Source organism: Pleurodeles waltl, chromosome 9, assembly GCF_031143425.1.
Source record: "Pleurodeles waltl isolate 20211129_DDA chromosome 9, aPleWal1.hap1.20221129, whole genome shotgun sequence".
In the NCBI taxonomy this organism is placed as follows: domain Eukaryota; kingdom Metazoa; phylum Chordata; class Amphibia; order Caudata; family Salamandridae; genus Pleurodeles; species Pleurodeles waltl.
The window spans coordinates 1,179,849,142-1,179,871,432 of NC_090448.1; the positions used below are offsets into that span (position 1 = coordinate 1,179,849,142).

General features: G+C 44.6%; 1 protein-coding gene across 1 annotated transcript in view; it reads left to right on the forward strand.

Moving 5' to 3' along the window:
* CFL2 (cofilin 2) overlaps positions 1 to 20,381 on the forward strand; it is an 83,265-nt gene extending 62,884 nt beyond the window's left edge. Inside the window, exons 3-4 of the mRNA XM_069209107.1 lie at positions 14,605 to 14,681; positions 20,020 to 20,381. Of these exons, the coding sequence (XP_069065208.1) occupies positions 14,605 to 14,681; positions 20,020 to 20,135 (193 nt within the window). The 3' untranslated portion in view covers positions 20,136 to 20,381. The remainder of the gene's footprint in view (positions 1 to 14,604; positions 14,682 to 20,019) is intronic.
* Positions 20,382 to 22,291: the final 1,910 nt, after the last annotated feature.

A 22,291-nucleotide genomic window follows, 5' to 3' on the forward strand; every position in this document is an offset into this window, starting at 1 on the left:
TTTTGGTCTAAGTTTAGACTTTTGGCCTAAACTTAGATCAAAAGCCTAACTTTACTACGAGTAAAGTTAGATGTTTGGTCAAGTTTAGACTTTTGGACTAAACTTACACCAAAAGCTTAAACTAACACTGAAGTCCAATTTTATTACGAGTAAAGTTAGACTTTTGGTCTAACTTTACTACATGTAAAGTTAGACTTTAGGTCTAAACTTAGACTTTTGGTGTAACTTAAACTTTTGGTCTAAGTTCACCTTTGTAAATCAGGCCCCAGAGTTCAACTTGTCTGGCAGTAACAGTGCAGGCAGTCCTATATAATCATCCACCAAGGAAAAGCATTCCCTCTATTTTCATGTTCTTACTTTTGCTCTCACCCGCTGGATTAGAAATGTTGCTTCTGATCCTACAAAGAAACAAAAGTGTGTCAGTCATGTGCATTCTTTGTACAGTTTATCAGATTTAGTGGTGTCTTGTCCATGATCTTCATATCAACAGTATAAATGACAGTGTTGTCAGAACAATCAAAAGTACGATTCAGTTTATTTATCCTCACCGTGGTCTTCGTGCTCAAGACAAGAGATGGAATTTCTGGACCGAAATCATCAGCTAACCTACAGGCGCTGATTGTCCAATAGGCCAATCCTGCATCCACCCGTTCGGACAAGAAACTCACTATGCAAACTATATCTGCCCCCACGGGTCAAAACCCCACCACAGACACCAGCGTGACCATCAATACCATGCCAAACTGTAGTGTTTGGAAGTAGAATCAGCCGTCAACCTTCTGATGAGGAGGGCAGCGTGTGACAAGAGGCCTGGGATGTCCCAGCGTTCCCTGAAATCTTCCATGCCATGAACAGGAGAGTCCCGTCCTGAACCAATTGGTATACATTGCTGTGAGTATCCATCTTAAGATTCGGAGTCTGGGGAAGTGGGATTGAAGAATCCATGGAAAGTACCAAAAAAATTGGATACTAAACTTTTGATCTCCACATTGGTGTCACCATAATCACCTCATCTTTTAGATGCCTGACTTGAGTCTTGAGTCTGACAATAATAGAAAGGCAAGGAAAGTCATACCACAAATCTGACACCAGTATTGTCGAAATGTGTCCGTCGCCTCCACTTGAGGGTCTGGATGCCAACTCAAAAAGCACAGTAGCTGATGATCCAGCCGTGAGATAATACATTGTCCATCTTCATGAGCATGGAACATGAGGCCTTGTTTTCAGCCAGGTTCTTCACTGATATTTCAGTCCCTGACCACGGGCTCCCCAGCCTTGTCAACTTGCATCTGACTCAATGACAAGATCCAAAGTCATGCCGAATATGGATTCCAGGAGTGTGTGTGTGATCAAGCCACCACCGGATCCCCATCCACCCCTTCTGGAAAAGGGCCACTTTCTGAGCATACGGCAAGCCCCTCCTGAGATGGATCACCTTCAGTCCCGGAAGCATCCAGTAGTACAACGAGCTAGAGAAGATGGCCTGGATTGAAGACAGTAACAACCTTAGAATCCTGGCCAGCCCAGGTGTCTTAGGAATATCTTCTCCCTCTCCAGTGTCTTGTGTAACTTTCTGCAGATAAGGAGCATTTTCTTCTGAGGCAGTCTCAATGACCGGTAAATGGAGTCTATCTCAAACCCCAAGAACTAACTTCTGGGTGGGTGTGAATTCTAGGTTCCGGAGAAGGGACTGCATCATCTGAAGATGAGCCTGTAAGGTCTCCAGTTGTTGATGCATTAAGTACGTCATTTAGGTAGACGATGAGTCTAATCCCCTGGGCTTGCAACCATTCCATGGCCGGCCAAAGTACCTTGGTAAAGCACCATGGTGTGGCTGACGGACCGAACGGAAGAGAGGTGAATTTGAAAACGTGTCCTTTCCGGGCTGTGTTTGACATGCAGCTCTGCTGGCACTAATCTACCATCTTACTGGAAGGATTGCCAGTCATACTACAGGCTGACTCCAGACACTGTTCTCTAGGCATGAGGGCTAAGGCTAACCTCGTAGATCGGGCAAAGGCAGAGGGTACACCCACTATACTCTCAGTATAGGTTTAGGGTTATGTAGAAATATCTAGAAAGCATTTACCATGGTTGGATTATTCATTCTCTTTACCATGTTCATAATGCTGGTTACTTTGCTTTGTTTCATCTGCCTAATTGTCACAATTCATTCTCTTTATGCAAGATTACGATTCTTTCAATAAAAGTATTTAAACTTTATTTTGTTTCTCTCTTGTGTTTTTGCCTGGACATGCATGAGTTATACAACAAAAGGGTAAGATCTGTTTCCATGACTTCTTTGGGAGTCAGAGGGTCATGTTTAGGTTGCCACAATAACATTCTACCCCGGTAAGGTTGAGGGTGTGGGTGAGGCACTGTGAGCTAGCCAGGAATTGGGCCAACAGCTCTTGATGTTGTGTACCGACTTGGTCCCCAATATGCTGAAGCTCTTTTGTCCTAATATGCAGTCCTTTTGTCTTAGTGAAAACCATATAACACTACTAGTGCTTGTTTGTCCAGAAGGGAGTCATGCTTGAACACCCTCTAATTACTATGGGTGTGTGGAACCAAGCTCTGCTGCTGATACCACTTATGCTGAAGCAGAAATTGACAAATTTGAATTGTTTTTCCCACACACTCGTTGGAAACACTCTTCTCTTCAGTGCAGCGGAAGCAGAAGACAACAAGGTGCGCAGAGACAATCAAACTTCATATCAGAGTTACTTGTGTGCCCTCCAGTGGTGCCAACTGGCAGTGTGTCCTCTAGCTGTGCTATGAGTACACCATGCTCGCCGTCTCTATCTGACGGGGCCCAACAGTGGATTATTCTCCAGTATTGGATCTTTCATATATTCACATGCTTGAATATTCCCCGTCGAAGTGGGAGTCCCACGGTAACCTTATAAAGCAGTACATGTTAGTATCATAGGCTATAATGGCAATGCACATTCTGTTTAATAGCTTATCTACTCCCTTTTTAAAAAAGGAATAAACTTGACCTATGAGCAATCAGACGCCAGCACCCTCTAGAACACTCCCAACAGAGGCTGTTTGCCTCAGATTTTATACCGCACGTCGAGTGAAGGGATTCTCCTTGAGCTCTGCTTAACTACCTGTTTTTTCCTCATTATAAATTATTAGATTATAGAAAGAACTTTCTCCTTTAGGAATTTTTTACTACAACTAGACTGGATATGTCCCATATTTCGAAGAAAAGCCTTTTCAGGCCTTGTGACACCTGTGGGAAGAAAATACTTCACTCAGAGGATCCTCACAAACAATGCATTTATTGTTTATATCCGGATCATAAGGTAAAAGACTGTAAAATCTGCCAGACCTTCTCTCAAAAAACTTTAAAGGACAGATAAGGTAGACTCTTAGTGTGGCTTCAGAGACATAAAAGCAGAGAAAACCCTTTATCTGAGGAGGACAGGGATAATTCCTCACAGGCCACAACTTCAAGTAAGAGGCAGAAAATGTAAGAAAAACATTCTTCAGAGCCAAAGGCAAAAGTCAGTAGAAAATCCAAACATACTGACAGTGGCAGGAAGAGGAGGTACAGAGCTCAACCTTCAACCTCCAAACAACTCTTACCCAAGTCTCTGCCCACTACTCCGTAACTGAAGGAAACTGTTCTTAAAGATCCCTCACAATCTGCTCCGTCAACGTTGAGTAAGAAAAACAGTTTCAGCGTTGACGAAAACAGTGACGAGTAAACCACCATCAACGCGCTCGTCGACGGCATTGTTGATGGTAACAACGACGGTAACTCCTACCTTTACTTCTCCAAGTTCTCCTATGATTATGGCATCATCTCCGCTGTCCTCAACGACGATTGCAACAGTGAAGGCTATCAAACGCCATTTGTCAGTTATTCCATCAATGACGATATACTTCAGTTCCTCGTCGGCACACACACCATCGACGGCACAAGAACAATATCCTTTAACCTCGTCGACAGCATCATCAACGAAAAGCTTGTTAACAGCATCTTCAACGAATAGCTCATCGATGAGGGCAGCATCGATAAAGACTACCTTGTCATCTAAACTTCCATCGACGACCACAACGTCAACGGTGGCTGTCTCGTGTACGACGACTCCGTCGGTGTGCCCGTTGATGACCATTCCAGATCTAGAAATGACAGCAACGCCATTGTCAGCAATAGCTTTACCATTGGTGGAAGAGCACTCGCTACCGAAATCGTCCACGAGACTGCACCATTCTACCACTTCACAATATGGTACATCATTTCCACTGCTATCCCTCCTACCACTAAAAAGCAGATCATCAGATCCTGTAATTCTGCCTATCCATACGCCACAAAGTAAAGTCTTTCCTTACCCGCCTATTCACCTCCTAATGACGGACCTTTTAGTGCAGCTAATATCCCATTGCAGCTAAGAGTGAAATGCCAGGACTTTGATGACGACAACAATGAACAGTACCATGAGTATTATGGTTCAGATAACCAAACGCAACAGATGCAATGGGAGTGTGCAGTATTTCACCAGGAATGATCTCTTCCAATGCCAGCATTCTCTAATAACAAATCTTCAGAGTATGCTTCAAGTCTATTACTGTAGGTTTCCGTCTTCACTTCTTGCAACACCTATAACACAAGTTCCACCACTGGCGCAACTTTTTCAAACACCTGTTCCACTGCCAAAATCGACTCCTTTGCCTTCCACGCCGATTACCTCGGCGCAAGACGCCACTTTTAACTTGATACAGCCCATAGTAGAGGATGAGCCCGTGTAAGATGACGACAGAGAAGACGGTGAAATCAGAGTAAAAATATCTGATCAAGACGAGTGGGATATTAAGAAAGAAATTTGTGAGGAAGGAATACTAGTATCTTTTGACGTCAAACAAAAATCTATTGTAACCGTAGATGCAAGTGCAACTGGCGTGGGTGTGATACTATCGCAAAAATATAAAGCTGGGGACAAAACAGTGGCATTTGCCTCAAGAACATTATCTGAAGCCGAAATACATCACTCAGGCATCGAGAAGGAAGCCTTGGCAGCTGCATGGGGAGTAAAGTATTAGCATACACACATATGGGGCACAGAATTCGTATTGAGATCAGATCATAAACCTTTAGTTAAAGTATTTCTTCAGGGGGAAGCTGGCAAAGGTTCAGACAGATTAGTGAGGTTGGCTGCTAAACTTCAGGATTCAGGAGTACTGGTTTACCATTGAACACATTCAAGGGTGGCAAAATGCTCAGGCTGATTGTTTGTCTCAATTAGCTGTCGATTGTGAGATGCAAAAAGAATCCAAGGATGAGAATAATGAATAGAGTGATGAACCAGTGGCCTCTGTACATGATATTGTGGTGGGAGTTGACGGAGCGTTTACCATGGAGGAGTGGTGTTGAGAGATGGATAAGGATGATGTTTTAAAAGAAGTCATGAAAATGGTCGTTCAAGGGTGTAAAAGAGAAAGTAGTCTTACTGTCCCTGTATGACCTTTTATTAACATTATTGATGAAATAGCTGTATTTGGGAACCAAATTTTGATGAGGGGAGATAGATTTGTGCCTCCCATAGGTTTAAGGAACAAAACTGAAAATCATGGCACACAAAGGACACTTGGGACAGAGTTTAACTCAACGTCACCTCAAAGCTCAGTTTTGGTGGCCAGGCATGGATGGTCAGGTCATAACATGGGTGGGGGAATGTCATGTATGTGAGGAAGGAGAAAAAAGCCTTAGGCCTTCATTATGACAGTGGCGGTAAAAACCGCCTACCGCCACGGCGGCAGCCGCCAAAAGACAGTCGCCGTGGCTACCAGCCGACCACCATATTATGACTGTAGTCTGGATTCTACCAGAAGGCTGGTGGGATTCTGGCTACGGTCATGGCAGCGGACGGTGGTAAGGCCACGCCCGTACACTGCCGCAGACCTATCATGATCCATGATACAGCCTGGCGGTGTTTTGGCAGCAGCAGCGCCACATCCTGTCTCCTGCCGGAGGATCCCCTGCAAGCAGGTAAGTTGGGTGCTCCGACGGGGATGGGGGTCGGGGTGTTGTGTGTGTGTGGGGGGGGTGTGGGTGTATGTGTCTGTGTGCGTCCATGCTTGTGTGTGGTGCGTGGAATGCATGTGTGCATGAATGGGTGTGAGTGCGCGTGTATGTTGTGTTGTGTGAATGTGGGGGTGTTTGTATGTATGTCAGTGTGTGTGGATGTGTGTGTGAATGGAGTGTATGCATGCGTGGGTGAATGTGGGTATGAGTGTGTGTATTCATGTGTATGTTGGTGCGTGAATGTGTGTGTATGTGGGGGGGTCGGGAGGGGGAGGGGGGAGAACTCTGGGGAAGGGGAGGGGGTGGGGGGCAGGGGAGACTCCTATCAGTGTCAGGGAAGGAATTCCCTGGTATTGATAGTGCCTACCGCCATGGTATTCGTGGTGGTAGGGGAACCACGAATACCATGGCGGTAGGCGGGGTTACAGTGGGAGGTGACCTTACGTCTACCTGGAGACTGAAGTCCTCAGCTCGGCGGCTGTTACTGCCCTGGCAGACGGGGTGGTACATTGGCGGTTTGGCTTGAGCCAAACCGCCAATGTCATATTTTGGGGATAGGTACCGCCAGCCTGTTGGCAGTACCTTTCTCCAAAATACCGCCGTCCGCCAGGGTTGTAATAAGGGCCTTAGTAGGCAACAATCCATCATGGGACATATTGTTGAGCCAGGTGAAGCTTGGCATATGGTGTGCATTGATTTGAGTGACAATTGTAAATTTGCTTTAGTGGCTGTGGATGTATTTTCCAAAAGGTTAAGTGCAGTCTTTATGAAAGAGATTACCACGGAAGTCACTATTAGGACTCTAAAGATGATGTTTTTGGAGGAGGGCATGCCAGTAAACTTCATAACTGACAATGGCACACAGTTACAATCTTTTGAAATGAAAGCTTTTCTTCAACAACACGGTATTAAACATCTCATTTTACAACCCGCAAGGGAATGGCATTGTAGAAAAAGCCAATAGAATGGTCAAAGGAGTCATACAAAGGGCATATGTAGCTGGTCATGATATCAAAAAAGCAGTAGACGACTTGGTATGGGCTTACCGCACTACAAAACAAGAAATCACACTTACGTCACTCTGAGTCGATGAGGGGAAGAGTCCCAGTTTCCAAGATGGTATCTGCTTGGATGAAAGAGTGAATAGCTTGGGATGGTGGGCAAGAACTTGAAGTAGGAGATGAATCCCTGAAATGTATGAATGATACTAAAAAAAAGGAAGACTGGGTTAAAGTTAAGTCAGGAAGAGTAATGAAAGGTCTATAAAAATGTAGAGGACCATACAAAGTAGAGCGTCTGTTCGAGCATTAGGTAGTGTTAAAAAATGGTGAGCGATGGAATTGTCGCAGAGTTGCACTATGCCAAAAAGGGGTGAGTGTGATGTAGAGGAACGTGGTGATTTGAGTGGGTATATGATGATGAAAGATAGTGAATTTAAATCCACCGTGGCAGAAAGGGAACTGAATTCCAATTCCAGAATGGGTACCTGTGAAGAGAACGGCAATATGGATGACAGTCATGGTTATTATTATGAGTACAGACCTCCAGCATACCTGAAAGATTATGGCCCTCATTATGACCCTGGCGTCTGTGGTAATTTGGGGAAAGGTACTGCCAACAGGCTGGCGGTACCTTTTCCCAAATTATGACATTGGCGGTTTGGCTCATGCCAAACTGCCAATGTATCACTCCGTCCACCAGGGTGGTAACAGCCGCTGGGCTGGAGACTTTGGTCTCCAGCCAGGTGGCCGTCCCAATCCCACCCCTAGGGATTATGACCCAGCCTACCGCCATGGTTTTCGTGGCAAGTGTACCGCCACGAAAACCATGGCAGTAGGCATTATCAGTGCCAGGGAATTCACACCCGCATGCACGCATACAAAAACAGACCCACACCCTCACACACACACACAACACCTCCACACATGCACACACCACCCCCCACCCTCCTCTCCTGTCGGAGAACCCGACGTACCTGCTTGCAGGGGGTCCTCCAGCAGGAAACGGGACGCAGCACTGCTGCCAGCAGCACTGTCCGCCAGCAAAACACCGCCAGGCCGTATCATTGCTCATGATACGGTCAGCTGTGTTTTGCTGACAGCAGCGCCACCTTACCACCGGCCACCCGCATTAGACTGTCTATGGTATTCCGCCAGCCTTCATAATGTGGGTGGGCGGCTGGTAGCCACGGCAACAGTATGTTGGTGGCTGTAGCCATGGTTGTAGGCGGCAGTTACCGCCAAAGTTGTAATGAGGGCCTATATTCGCTAAGGATGTTATGTAAGATATTTTTTCATCACATTGCAATGTAAGTGCTGTTTCAAGATATTATTGTTTGTAATATATATATAGAACGGAAGGGGAAGTGTTGTATTCATGTTAAACAAAGGCATGTGCCCGCGGCTCGTGTCTTCACTCTAATAGAATGCTACAGTTGTGGAATTCTGTATTGTACTTGGAGAGTGGACGTTTGAGGTTGGACAGTTGATTGCTGGCCAGCAGGGAAGAGTCCGCTCTGTGAGTATGGTCAGCAATAAATCCTTTTACCTTAATTACTGCATGACATGTAGGAGTGCAGTCTTATTTACAAGTCTTCTTGTGAATTATCAAAGATCCTCAACTCCTCCATCTAAGAAGATACTGTTCCTGGGCTACACAGGGATGTGGAATTCCTATCGCCCGACGCCCGGGACATCTTGTTTGGGGTCAAGGGCAACAAGTTTTTATGTTTACTTTGTCCTTGGGACAAGTAGGCCCAACCCTCTGCAGCCCAAACCCTTTGGCTGCTTGTTTACAGAGAATGGAACTCTCTGCAGTTGAGGTAATGTGTTTCCAAAAGATAATGCTGTTCGAACTTGTATTTATGGTTCATTATTTGAAAGCCTTCATTATTAGGGTGAGTGCTGTAAAAAAATGTTTTAAGGTCACACTTCACTACTGACGTTGGTTCCAGTACAAAAAAAAGAAAAAACGTGTACACACATGTTTGAAAAGTTTAGGCTAAGAGGCTAAGTATAATGCTCCCAGAATGCTCTCTGATTATATGCAAATTAAGTGTCATTTAGTAAAATGTGTTGATGCATGCTAGTATTTCCCAAAAATATTTCTAATGGAAAATCAGTGTAACCATTTTCAACACGATTATGGGAAGCATGAAAATAAACAAACACTGACAAATCCAACTGATCTGACATATTTTTATAAGTCTTTTAGTTTCATCAATGCGTGTCTTGTTTTGACATGGCTTTTGTAACACTTTATTGTTGTGGGAGCTACCAGGTCCTCAACATTGTAACAAACATTGGCAAAACCCCCCCAAAAAGTTTTTGAACTCTTAAAGCACACGTTGCCACCAGCGGCATAACAAAGGCCCCGCAGCCGCCCTCCAGGGGGCACCTTCAGCACAGCACCTGCCCTGAGTGAGTCTGGAGAGGGGGCTCCTGCCTGCTCTGAAAAAATGAAACGAAAACGTTTAATTTTTCATTTTTGTTATGCATCTCGTTTTCCTTTAAGGAAAACGGGCTGCATTACAAAAAAACCCCCAAAAAACTGCTTTATTGAAAAGCAGTCAAAGACATGGTGGTCTGCTGTCTCCAGCAGGCCACCATTCGCGAGGGGGTCGCAAATTGCGACCCACCTCATGATTATTCATGATGTGGGCATTTGCGAAGCCCTTGCGCATCACAGATGGTGTCAAGGACACCATCCTACATTCGGATTTGCGACTCGCAATTTGCAGGTCACAAATCTGAACCTACCTACATGTGGCCCCAAATTCTTAAAGAAAGTCACAAAAGTGCACTCATGGTATATGTCGTACCCCTATAAAATATTTGTGAACTGTATTTTAGCATGGGTAAATACGATGTGTAGATTTGCTCATGTGAAAATCTATTGAGCATTTGCAAGTTCATTTTCCCTCCAGCCACTTTCTTCCTAACCCTGGAAGAAGTTCTAATTCTGCCATCGTCAGGAGTAAATGTCCAACCTTTCTTATTATGGGAAAATATTAGAGAGAAGCTGGTAAAAATCTTTAAAACATGCAGGTTAGTAGGTTTGCAGACTCAAAGGCATTCCAGCCCTGGAACTATTGCTTACTGCTTCCTCCAGCCCCAGTATGCAGATCTGCAGAAAGGTCGCAAAATAAGGAAATTGCTACAGTAGGGATTGAAACTCCAAGTATTCAAGCCCTACTATGGTAGTAGCCCTGGCATAATCAGAGAGGCTATTAATTGCTGCCATAATTTGTCGCCACACTACATGGCACCAAAGGGACAAGTAGATCTTTTTACAGGACAAGTAGATTTAAGAAGCAACCTGTCCCCTGGACAAGTAGATATTTTAATAAATTCCACACCCCTGTACAGCACTAGATACTGTCCAAGACAAAGACTCTGTCCCAAGACCAGCAATGAAGGATCTAGGAACTGGCTGTCGAACAGAAAAAAAATCTGTGCATCTGATCAGTTGCCTTTCGGGCAGCATGTCCTAAGCAATCAATATGATCTCTCTTGCATGTCTGGAAATGAGAACCTTACAGGACTAGCTACAAAAACAATAGATTTGTACAAAAGAATCGTTCAAGACCCAGGTGAATTTCACACAGGTATGATGGAAGCTCTAGCCTGGTGGTCACGGACCTCCCACCTGTCAGAGGACCTCACGTTCTTACCTCAAATACCTCACTTCATAATGACTAAGGATGCCTCCCTAGGGATCTGCGGCGGTCATCTACACAACTTGCAAATTCAAGGAAAGTGGTCTCCGCTCCAGAAGAGCGTACATATCAATCGCCTGGAGCTCAAAGCCATCTACTCAGTCTCCAAGCTTTCCTGCCAGTGACAGCAGTCTTCGGTGTTAGTTCACACGGACAATACCACCAGCATGCACTACGTGAATAAAGAAAGCAGCACAAGATTACTGGTGCTATCCAAGGAAGATCAGGAAATCTGGAGCCGTCTAACAACACAGAATAACTCTTCGGGCTGAACATGTTCCCGGGACTAGAAATCTCGTAGCAGACACGCTAAGCAGAACTGGAAACACTCTCCAGGAATAGGAGTTTGAACAGTCTGCGCTAAGCATTATCTTCTCACACTTGGGAAAACCGGCTCTAGACTCTGCTACAAACAGAAACCACAAATGCCAGTTCTATGCAAGTTGGCATCCACTTCCAGGATCGTAGGAGAATGCCTTCCGACATATGGTCTGGGATCTATGCCTACCTTTTTCCCAATACCTTTAATAACAAAGGTTCTCAGCAAGAGGAAACCGGAGTGGGGTTGTCTCATCCTGATAGCCGCAAGGTTGCCCACATAGCATTAGTTCACAGAGCTTCTCCTGCAATCAGAATACAACCACATTCACCTACCAACATCCTTTAAGCTTTTGACGATGATCTAATGCCAGGTCCTTCATACTGACCAGACCTCTCTCCTCTTATGCGCACTGCTCCTATATTCCATGAAAGCAAAGATCTCAATATTCCTCAGGACTGCAGTTGTTTTCCCTCCAAGTCAAGGCAGAAGCCTTGATAAAGACATGTCAACGGTAATGGAAATGTTTATGTCTGTGGCACCAGAAATCAAACCTACATCCACTACTAGCATAATCTGGCATATACCTGCCCTGTGTCCTCTCCCTACCTCAGTCACAGTTGGTACATGCGTCTGTTATGGTATGGCTTGCAGCAATATTGAGATATAGATGCTCATCATTTTCTCTCTTTCTACCCTGGCAGAATCAGCAAACAGTTCATAAAATAATTATTCACAGTTTTCCTCTAATAAGGGCTCCTTCCCCAGACTAATGCTTGAACATAGTTCTCTTTCAACTCATGAAGAGTTCATTCAAACCCAGTCACAGAGCACACCTCATATTTCTCGCATGGGAGGTCGCCTTGTTACTAGCGTTCACTCCAACCAGGAGGGTAGAGGAGAAATAGGCTTTCTCAACTCAAGAACCTTCTTGTGCCTCACAGGCAATTTAGTACTTCTCAGAACCAATCCAATGATTTATTCCCAAGGTTGCTTTGGATTTTGCCTTAATGATCCTATAATATTTCAGACTTTCTTTCCAAATCCAACATCACCAGCTGAGAGGTCTATGCATACTCTAAGTATCAAGTGATATCTAAATTATACTTACATCGCACTAAACCACTCATGAGAACTGACCAATTGTTGGACTGGTATGGACACACTCGTAAGGGTGCTCCGGTCACGATGGCAACCATTGCTCAATTAATTTCAGCTGCAATCCAGTTCTGCCACTCAAAGACTAGCAGGCCCCCACGGAAAAAACAGGGCGCACTCAACTAGGGCAGTTCCCACCTCAACTACTGTGTTTTTGGAAGTGCCTCTGGAGAAGATATGTCGTGCTGCGACTTGGAAAAGTACGCATATAATTCATGCAACATTATTACCTGAAATCGGCACAGCGCAGTGATGCAGCGTTTGGACAGGTTTGTACTACACCACTTATTTCAATAAGGAGCCTGTTTTGGTTCCATGTGTTTGTTTATGTATTTATATAAATTTTAATATATATATATATATATATATATTTATGTATGTTTGTGTGTGTGTGTGTGTGTGTATATATATATGTATGTATATAATTTGTTAAATTGCATATGAATGTCATGTATATATATTTTCTACCCACCATCTGCTATTTGCGCTAATACTATAAGATATGTACATACAGTAACTGCTTTTTATTCTAATTCAAGCATGTGAATCTATGAAAGATCCAATACTGGAGAAGAAAATAAGTTAATTACCTGTAACAGCAGTTCTCCACTATTAGTATCTTTCATAGATTCACATGCGACCCGCCCTCCTTCCCAAAGAGGCTCCCCTTATAGCTCAGGATTATTTATTCCCACTTTTGTTTGAAAGTCTGAGGGACTCAGCCTCTGGTGCTGTCACCTGATTGGTTATAGTTCAAGTTTGGTCCTTTTTGAAAAAGGACATAGTCTATTAAACTGACTTTTTCATTGCCATTATAGCCTATGATTGTGATATATCCTGCTTAATTATGGTACCGTGGGACTCCCACTTCAACAACGGGGATTGATTCAAGCATGTGAACCTATGAAAGATACCAATATTGGAGAACTGCAGTTACAGGTAAGTAACTTATTTTCTTTACCCCCGAAACACCCATGGATTTTGATGCATTCCCAGATTTAGAAGGATGTGTAAACTTGGGAATGTGCCAAAACATTACGCCTCTCCAGGAGTGGCGTAACGAGGAGAAATAACTTTATTTCTCCTTGTTTTTTCCTCTTTCCATTCTGCAGCATGCATAGAAAGAAGAAAATGCCTCCATAGATTCTTTTTGTGCAGGAAGGTGTCCCTTCCTGCCCCAAAACAAGCCTGCACACAATGCAAGCACCCTTGCACTAATCACGCATAGAAAGACGAAGTGACAAGGAGAAAGAAATATATTTCTCCTCGTTACGCCTCACATGGAGAGGCGTAGCATTTTAACACTTTCCCAGGCCTACCAGTGATGGTAAATCTAGGAATGCACCAAAATCCATGGGTGGAGGGTGGGAACATCCACCCTCCACCTATAAAAAACCATCCCAGGGCAAGGCGGCCTTGCGTGGCTTAATTAATCTCATTCAAAAGTTGTTTCGCTCTTGTGCCCCATGCGTGGTGATAGGGCAACAGATATGCATCTACATCTCCCTGAAGCAGTATTGTTTCAGAGTTTCAGTTTACTTTCTGCTCACCCTAGTAAATAAAACATACAACAATGAAAACCACACTTGAGAAATGCAAATTAAAGAAATACATTTTATCAGAATTAGTAATGAAAGGAGGGATTGGGTCAAGATTATTATTCGGGATAGAGTAGGTTCACGGTTAGGGTTGTGTTAGAGGTCATGGTTAGGGTCAGGTTTTGAGTAAGGGTCAGGACTATGGTTAGGTTAGAGATAAAGTTAGGTTTAGGGTGAAGGCTCGGTTAAGGGTCAAGGATAGGCCTTCGGGTAGGGGCAGGTATGTGGTAGAGTGAATTAGGGTTCTAAGCAGTAATGATAAGGGTCAAGGTGACGGTGACGGTGAAGGTAGGGATCAAGGTTTGGGTCAAATGTTGGCCGGGGTACCTTGGGCCACGGATCAAGACTCAGCACAAGTACATGGGAGGAGTTAGAGTAAGAGTTAGATTTCAATGTATTCCCTAAATCAGTTTATAGAAAGAGGCAAAATAAATATTGCAACAGAAGCAGGAGGTTTGTTGTTATTCGCTGAAGCAGCATTTCATTTTAATTGCAATATGTTTATTGATGCAAGGCATGGCAACATCTGAGTTTTTTTTAACCTGAAATAACTTTTAATGAAAAGGTTTCTCTGAAATGACATTTCACTGAGCACTGGCAAAATGAAATTACCTAGATCCTAGTTCTAGACCCAGACATTATCCAGATGTATTTCTCCTTCCCTGTCCCGCTGCCGCTCCTAGTCATGCAGCTTCCTGTTGTCCAGCCCAACACTGAGCATGGACCTAGAATGTCACTACTTAGTCTCTGAATAAACTCTTGATGTCTACCACAGGGCTCCAGACAACGCCCCACTGAAAAGCAAGATGATCTACGCCAGCTCCAAGGATGCCATCAAGAAGAAATTCACTGGTATGTGTTGTAAGGTTATAGGGCATGGGCTGACTGACACTGGAGCGACTCAGACTTTCTGAAAGCTCAGGAAGGAATTGATACCTGCTCCTCAGGGAGGAATTGATATGTGTTTCTTAGAGAGGAATTTATATGTGTTCCTCGGAGGAATTGATACATATTCCTAAGGGAGGAATTGATACATATTGCTCATGGAGGAATTGATGCAGAATTGATGCATGTTCCTTGGGAAGGAATTGATATGTGTTCCTCAGAGATGAATTGATAGATGGTCCATACACACTTGGCAAAATTGAGTATGTGTTTCATATCTTTCACCTCTTCTGACATAATGGGAGGTCAGAGTAAATTTAGAAGATCAGGTTAGTCTGCAGGACCTAGGGACTGACAACAGGGATTGGCTCATGTTTATGGACAAAAATGGTAAGAAATTCTGCAGAACTAGATGTCTTAGGGAGGAAACCCCTACGCCATTGACTCTAGTCACACAGTCTAACCACATCAGCAACGTTGGGGAGGAGGTGCAATAGTGATGCTGTACAGGCAAAAACTGCTGCGAAGTGGCAGCTGGGTAGTATATTTGGTCACAGCGGTTCACTGGGGCTGGACTGGGAACCTATATTAGCCCTCACTAAAACTTTCAAACCAGCTTTGCTGTTTTCCTCTGTCTCTTTCCTTGAATCCATTCATTCATTTATACTTACTTCCCTTCCCTCTCTTTCTCTCGTGTTTTGCATCTGCTGCCATAAATCACAGGAAATTTGAGACAGAGGCAGCTGCTCTCAGTTTAAAAAAAAATAACTGTTTTCAATTCGTCCAGCTTTCGGGGGAACGCCCAGTAGGATAAATGGCCACTCAACATTACTTTACTCCACTCTATGCCACTCCACTCTATGACACACTACGCCACTCAACTCTTCGGCACTACTCCATTCTATACCCTTCCACTCTACAACACTCCACACCCTCAACAGCACTCCACAACATTCTACACCATGCCACTCTACACCTTTCCACGACACTCAACTTCACGACACTCAACTTCACACCACTCCACTCTACACCACTCCACTCTACACCACTGCACAACACTCCACTTCACACCACTCCACTCTACTCCACACCACTCTCCTTTATGCCACAAACATTTAGCCATGCTGGACAGTATCTTCACTGGTGTATAACATGACTAAAGCACATTGACAAAGTCAACAGCTCTTGCATAGGCAAAACCTATTGGCCTTGCTAATGCTCGTGATTTATTTTGGCTTTCCCTCTCCAAGGCCTAGCACCGTTCAGTAATCCAAAAATATTTTCTGACAACCTGTATACGGGCTATACTAATTATTTAACAACCTAAGAATTTCTCGCAAGTTTGTAGCATATGACAGCCTTTGTACAGCAAAACATTGAAAAGTGAAGGAAGAATGTGTTTTTCACTTAAAACCAGAACATCTTGAACCGCTTAGGAAGAATCCTCCATACGTGCTCCTGCTTTTAAAAGAACACACTCCCTGAACATCATCAAATTCTTACTGGCCTACAGAAATGTCCCAGACACCCTTAACACTGAACAGATCCAATGAAAAAGTCTCTTCTATACCCAGACGACCTCACCGATGCCTGCCCCATTAACCACTTATCCTAGACAGGAAAAATCATTGATACACTGCCTCCATTCAACTAGAAAAACAAATCAACAAGAATATATGGAATTATATATGGTAGCTGTCAATACAGAGAATGTGTTCCACTGATGGGTTCTCAGAGACATCAGGTAGACAACAAGAGCAAACTTAGAGTTGTCTGTTATGTCCATTGGAACCCCAAAGTGGAAAGCTCCACATTGGTGACAGCTAACTCAACTACAGTTTTACAAGTTTTGTCTCCCAAATCCTCTTTCCCTGGTTAGACAAGTTTCCATAGGGGCCACAGACTAATAGGATATCCAAGCACAACATTCCATTGTTTATTTATTCTTGGTATTTATGTAGCGCAGACGTAGTCGCAAGAGCAGCAGAGCGCTCTATAGAGAACGTTTTGGAGGTACAAATAACAAGAAAAGGTTAACAATTTGGGAAACAAGGAATTGAATAAGACTAAAACAGAGAATGGAGGATCCGCAGAGATGGGAAATTAGACGGGAACATGTGTTTTTTTCAACAGATGAGTCTTTAGGCCTTTTGTGAATAATACCTTGTACCACAGTTCTCCCGGTATAGTCACCCCTGAATTGTACAGAGAAAATATCGAAAGACGAAGATGAAGAGAAGTAAGGAGAAGTCCAGGAAGGTGAAGAGGAAGAACAAGTAAAACAAAACTGACCTACTGTTTGGACTCAGTGTTCATTTTACCTCTGATGAGGAACATGAGAGGCCTCTCACTAAAGGGGAAATATTTTCTTCCCTGTTTGTCCATGTTGCACCAATATTGTGAAACAGAAGTCAGATAGAAATATGTCATCCCATTCCACCTGCGCCAAAGGCAATTCCCCCTAGGGAGCTTAAGCGATCAATTTCTGAATTGATGAGTGACCATTTCCATCCCTCAGCATTTATGACATTTGAACATTTGAAACATGGAAGAAGCCCATCTTGTGAGCTGCCACATCAGTAACACCAGTTTTTCTGACGCAAGGGGGCACTCAGTAAACTGTTCAAGGACAGCCTACAGCCAGACTTTAAACCCATACATACAGCACTCTAAGAGTTTCATCCAACTAACCGCTGGACCTACATTGTTTTTCAATCTGTCTGCTCGAGCAGGATAGCCTTATATTCATGACAATAAGAGTGTCTGGAATTGGACCTGGATACAACTACAGACTTTAAGAAACCTGACCAGATGCTTGTGCCCTGCGGTCAGGACAGGCCATCTCAAATTATGGATTTGCTTGTTGTAGAAGAGTCGCAATAACTCTTTCCCAGAACTAAGCCAGTAGACCACCTTCAAAGAGAAGTTTGACTGACCTAGCCTGGCAAGTAACTGCCTGAGTGACACTTTATTTCCTGGCAACCTGCTTCTTGACTTACAGTATGTGATTTAGCCATTATCCATTTGTTCACGTAAATTCTGAAATGGCCTCTGAGGTGTGCAACCCTCACTGGCTGCATGGCAGACCCAAACAATGAGTTGGTGCGGTTCAAGCTTCCCAGCCTCATGACAGGGAAAAGTTCAAAACTTGTGGGTCTATCAAAGATACTAATGTTAGAGAAAATGACTCACAGTCAGGCTATTTTTTCTTATAGTTTTTTTCAAACTGTGACAGGCTGTAGCTGCTCTTTGGGGTACATGTCCCTGTGACTTCCACATTCGCTTTGGTGCCTGTCAAACATTTGTTTTTCCTGCCATCGTGGCAGAAGAACATTATTTAAAAGAAATATAATAACCGTAACAAAATAAACATTTACTTGGGAGGTCTACACTCATATCCATAGCATGATGTGGAGGCCTGTCACATGTATCAGGCATTCTTCTCCAGCACCCTAAAATCACTATGAGTGGGGTAACATCACCCACCTGATTCTGGGTAACCATACTCTGTTACAGGCACCTTCTTCGGGGTCAGGAGGGGAGCACAAAGCGACAATGTCTATATTCAGGCGCTCCTGTTTAATGGGACATCAGTCGCTCTTCTTTAATGCAACATCATTCTCTCTTGTTTAATGGGGCCTCAACCGCTCTTGTTTAGTGGGGCGTCTTGTTGCATGGAGTGTCATCAGAGAAGATCTGAGACTGCTGGACGAACTAGATTCTCTCTAGTGCCCATTGGGCAGTGGGTAGCAGTGACATTTTTCAGCATTTGATTTGTAAAGTTTGATTATAAGTAATGAGTGCTGGGTAGATAGTGCCATTAGGCAAGCAAGATTTCAATGTGTACATGAAAAGGAACCGGAGGATCTTCAGTTCGTGGCAGAGCTTCACAGGGTATCTTCAGAGCCTGAGAAGTACCAACAATGAATTCCAAAGTGTTGATCCGGGAGCATGCATGGACCTTTCACTATGTTCACTGCTTATGGCTAGTCGGACATGGAGTAGGTTGACTACAGGGGACTGAGCGGGTGGTAAAACTCAAAATCCTTCCGGAGGTAACCAGCTGAACAGTCGTAAAGCACCTTATGCTCTATGCAGAGTCTTGAATTGAGATCCTTTGTTGATTGGGAGCCAGTGTTAGGCTTTCAGAGCTAGGGTGATGAGGCCCTGGCATCTGTGATCAATTATCAACTATCTTTCTTGACTTGTTGATGTCAGGAGTTGTTTTTCATTCAATTCACAACCTAGTGCTTTCAGTAGTCCAGGCTTGAAGTAACAATGCAACCAACAGGGTGCTTTCGAGTAGCTCTTCAAAGTGTGAGGACTCTCCTGAGGTGAAGCTCTTGGAAACTTTCTTGGAGGCTTCACTTACTTGGGTGTTCACGTGGGATGGCAGCTGTAAACTGCATACTCGCACCATTCTTAGTCACAGGTCAAGTGTGTGTATGTGTGTGCACGTGTGCTAGATGTGCACACGCGCACACACATATACGCAGAAAAGCAAACACATGCAAACAAGTGTACCTGATACTTACACTACTATCATGCATACTTGAACACACACACTCATTTCCGCCCACGTGCTCACAAACACAGCCCACCCAGATGTCAGCAAAGTTCTGTTTTTCTAGTTGCATGGAAGGAATAGAACAATCAATATGTATTGAACTGGGAGAAAGAGCAATGTGCAAGTTTAGGAAGTTTGGGAGGACAAAAAGTGGGTTTTGGATTGGAGGGAGCAGTTGGCTATATTTATTTTGGGTTTGGGGCACCACATATGATTTGGATGTGGGAAAGACACTAGTGACATTCTGATATAGGTAGAAGACCCACTTTATAAGGAAAAGATGCCCCCACGTCCTGTAATAGGAAACAAAGTCTGGCCGCTGTGACATTATAACTTCCAGTGACTGCTGCTTTTGTAAGGTCAGGGAACTCTTTGATGACATGCCATATCATATTGTCATGTACGTTTGAGCATGTTGGACTCTGGCCTAGTTGTTGACATGCGGCACCTGCCATTACATGCAGACAGCCAGTGTTCCTGAGGCACCTCAGTGTGGATTCAAGTGCCATTGTACAGAGTTAACACCCAAAGCTGAATACAGCAAGCCGGCTCTGCTGGCTATATCAAGCCAGCTTTTCCTGCTCTTAGGAGAGCATGCTTCAAGTCCACCCATATTGCCTTGGAGTGCCCTATAGCTGCGCTGTAGTTGCATTCAGCTGAGGGCTCTTGCACCCAGTTTGTGTTAGGACTGTTGCCTAAGATCTGTCCCCATACTTACTGCTGCTGTCTCCTTCACAGGTATCAAACACGAGTGGCAGGTGAACAGCCTGGAAGACATCAAAGACCGAACAACGCTTGCGGACAGACTGGGGGGAAACGTGGTGGTGTCGTTGGAGGGAACCAAGCTCAAATAAACTGTGTGGACTTTGCTCTGCGGAGGGGAGAGCATCCCAGTTTGCTGCTCTGGACCCTAACCAAGGTTTCACCTGTTTTTTTTTGTTTTCTCCTTTGTTTACTCAGCTCAACCCTCCGCACCAAGGAGTTACTGATTTGGTTTTCTCTGATGGATCTGGTTTTCATTGATGAATACATTTCAGAACTGACTGTCCTTGTAAGGCACAACCCATATAAAAATAATTAAATTGAGATTTCAGTAGCAAGGCTGGCCTCATAGATTGTTACACGCTGGCACTTTCTTTTATTGAAAAAGATTTAGAGGAAGGCGATAACCTTCCAGGTTGGTACTTTCTCAGATATCCAGTCAAGACGATCATTGCTACGGATCCTGTCCTCCTCGCGGGTAAAGACACCGAAGGAATGCTTTGGCAGCCATTTGAGACAGGATCTTTACTTCCCCAGCTGACTGTTGAGTTTGCACACAACCTGGGCATGTGAAACATACAAGGCAGGGGCTTACTCTTAGCAAGGGTTTTTATGTCAAAATTGTGCAACCGACACCCTGGATGTCACCAAGAAACGTGATGAGGCTTCTTAAATGATAGGGTGTGGTGTCTTCAGTGACCAGTGGGCCAACATAAGGGCACATTAGGAAAAGCCAGTGCTTGTGGCAGGTTGTTCCAGGTCACTCTGCTCCACCTCCCTCACCACCCACTTGTGGGCAGGAGACGAGGACACAACATGAAGCACATCTCAGATTGCTCAAATTGAGTAGATGATTCCTAACATTGCAACACTGCTCCCTAGTCCTTGCTACCACATTCTGTATAGGGTTTGCATATTTTGCCAACTTCCTCCCCTGAGGCATGAGATGTGCAGTCAGTGGTAGTTCATACAGCATTCAACGGAGCAGACAGATGAAACGCAGCTGAGTGTCGACCAGACCAGGCCGGGTACAGCTTGACGCTATAGCCGACTCTGTGCTGGCTGTAGTACTCACAGCTTTGCACTTACAAAGGTTGTCTCTTGGTGGATGGTATACTTCAGCTGAGTGTTGGAGATCTGTGTGTTGGAAGATGCTACGCTTGGGCCCGTATTTATACTCCGTTTGCGCCGAATTTGCGTCGTTTTTTTCGACGCAAATTCGACGCTAAACTAACGCCAACTAACGCCATATTTATACTATGGCGTTAGAGGCGTCTAGCGCCAAAGTTCCCGGAATGTGCGTAATTTTTTAGCGTGAACCCCTTCCTTGCGTTAATGATATGCAAGGGAGGCGTTCCCGTCTTAAAAAATGACTCCCAGGCCTTTACGTGGTATTTATACTCCTGGGCAAAAGAGACGCCCGGGAGTGGGCGTGGCTAAAAACGGCGCATTTGCGCCGCTTTTTAACGCCTGGGTCAGGCATGGCGTTAAGGGACAAGTGGGCTCAAAATGAGCCCAGAGTGCCCTCCCCTGCCCCCAGGGACCCCCCCTGCCACCCTTGCCCACCCCAGGAGGACACCCAAGGCTGGAGGGACCCACCCCAGGGACATTCAGGTAAGTTCAGGTAAGTTTTTTTTTTTTTTTTTTAATAATTTTTTTTGGCATAGGGGGGCCTGATTTGTGCCCCCCTACATGCCACTATGCCCAATGACCATGCCCAGGGGACAGAAGTCCCCTGGGCATGGCCATTGGGCAAGGGGGCATGACTCCTATCTTTACAATGATAGGAGTCATGTTGATGGGGGATGGGCGTCGTTAAAAAATGGCGCAAGTCGGGTTAAGACGATTTTTTTGCCTCAACCTGACTTGCCCCATTTTAAGACGCCCTAACGTCATTTTTGCCCAACGCCGGCGCTGCCTGGTCTACGTGTTTTTTTTCCACGCACACCAGGCAGCGCCGGTCTGCTTGCGCCGGCTAACGCCATTCCATAAATACGGCGCCCGCATGGCGCTTCAGAATGGCGTTAGACGGCGCAAAATTTTTTGACGCTAAACTGCGTTAGCGCAGTTTAGCGTCAAAAAGTATAAATATGGGCCTTGGTGTCAGTGTTTCAAGACTGTCTCCCAGGTTGTGGATTGGTCAATGGTGCTTATAGAGTGTATTGTGACAGATGGTACCTCCTTGCAGTGTGTTGGCACAATCCCAGCTTGCGTGAGCAGGTGCTTCTTCAAGGTCTTTAGTAGGCAA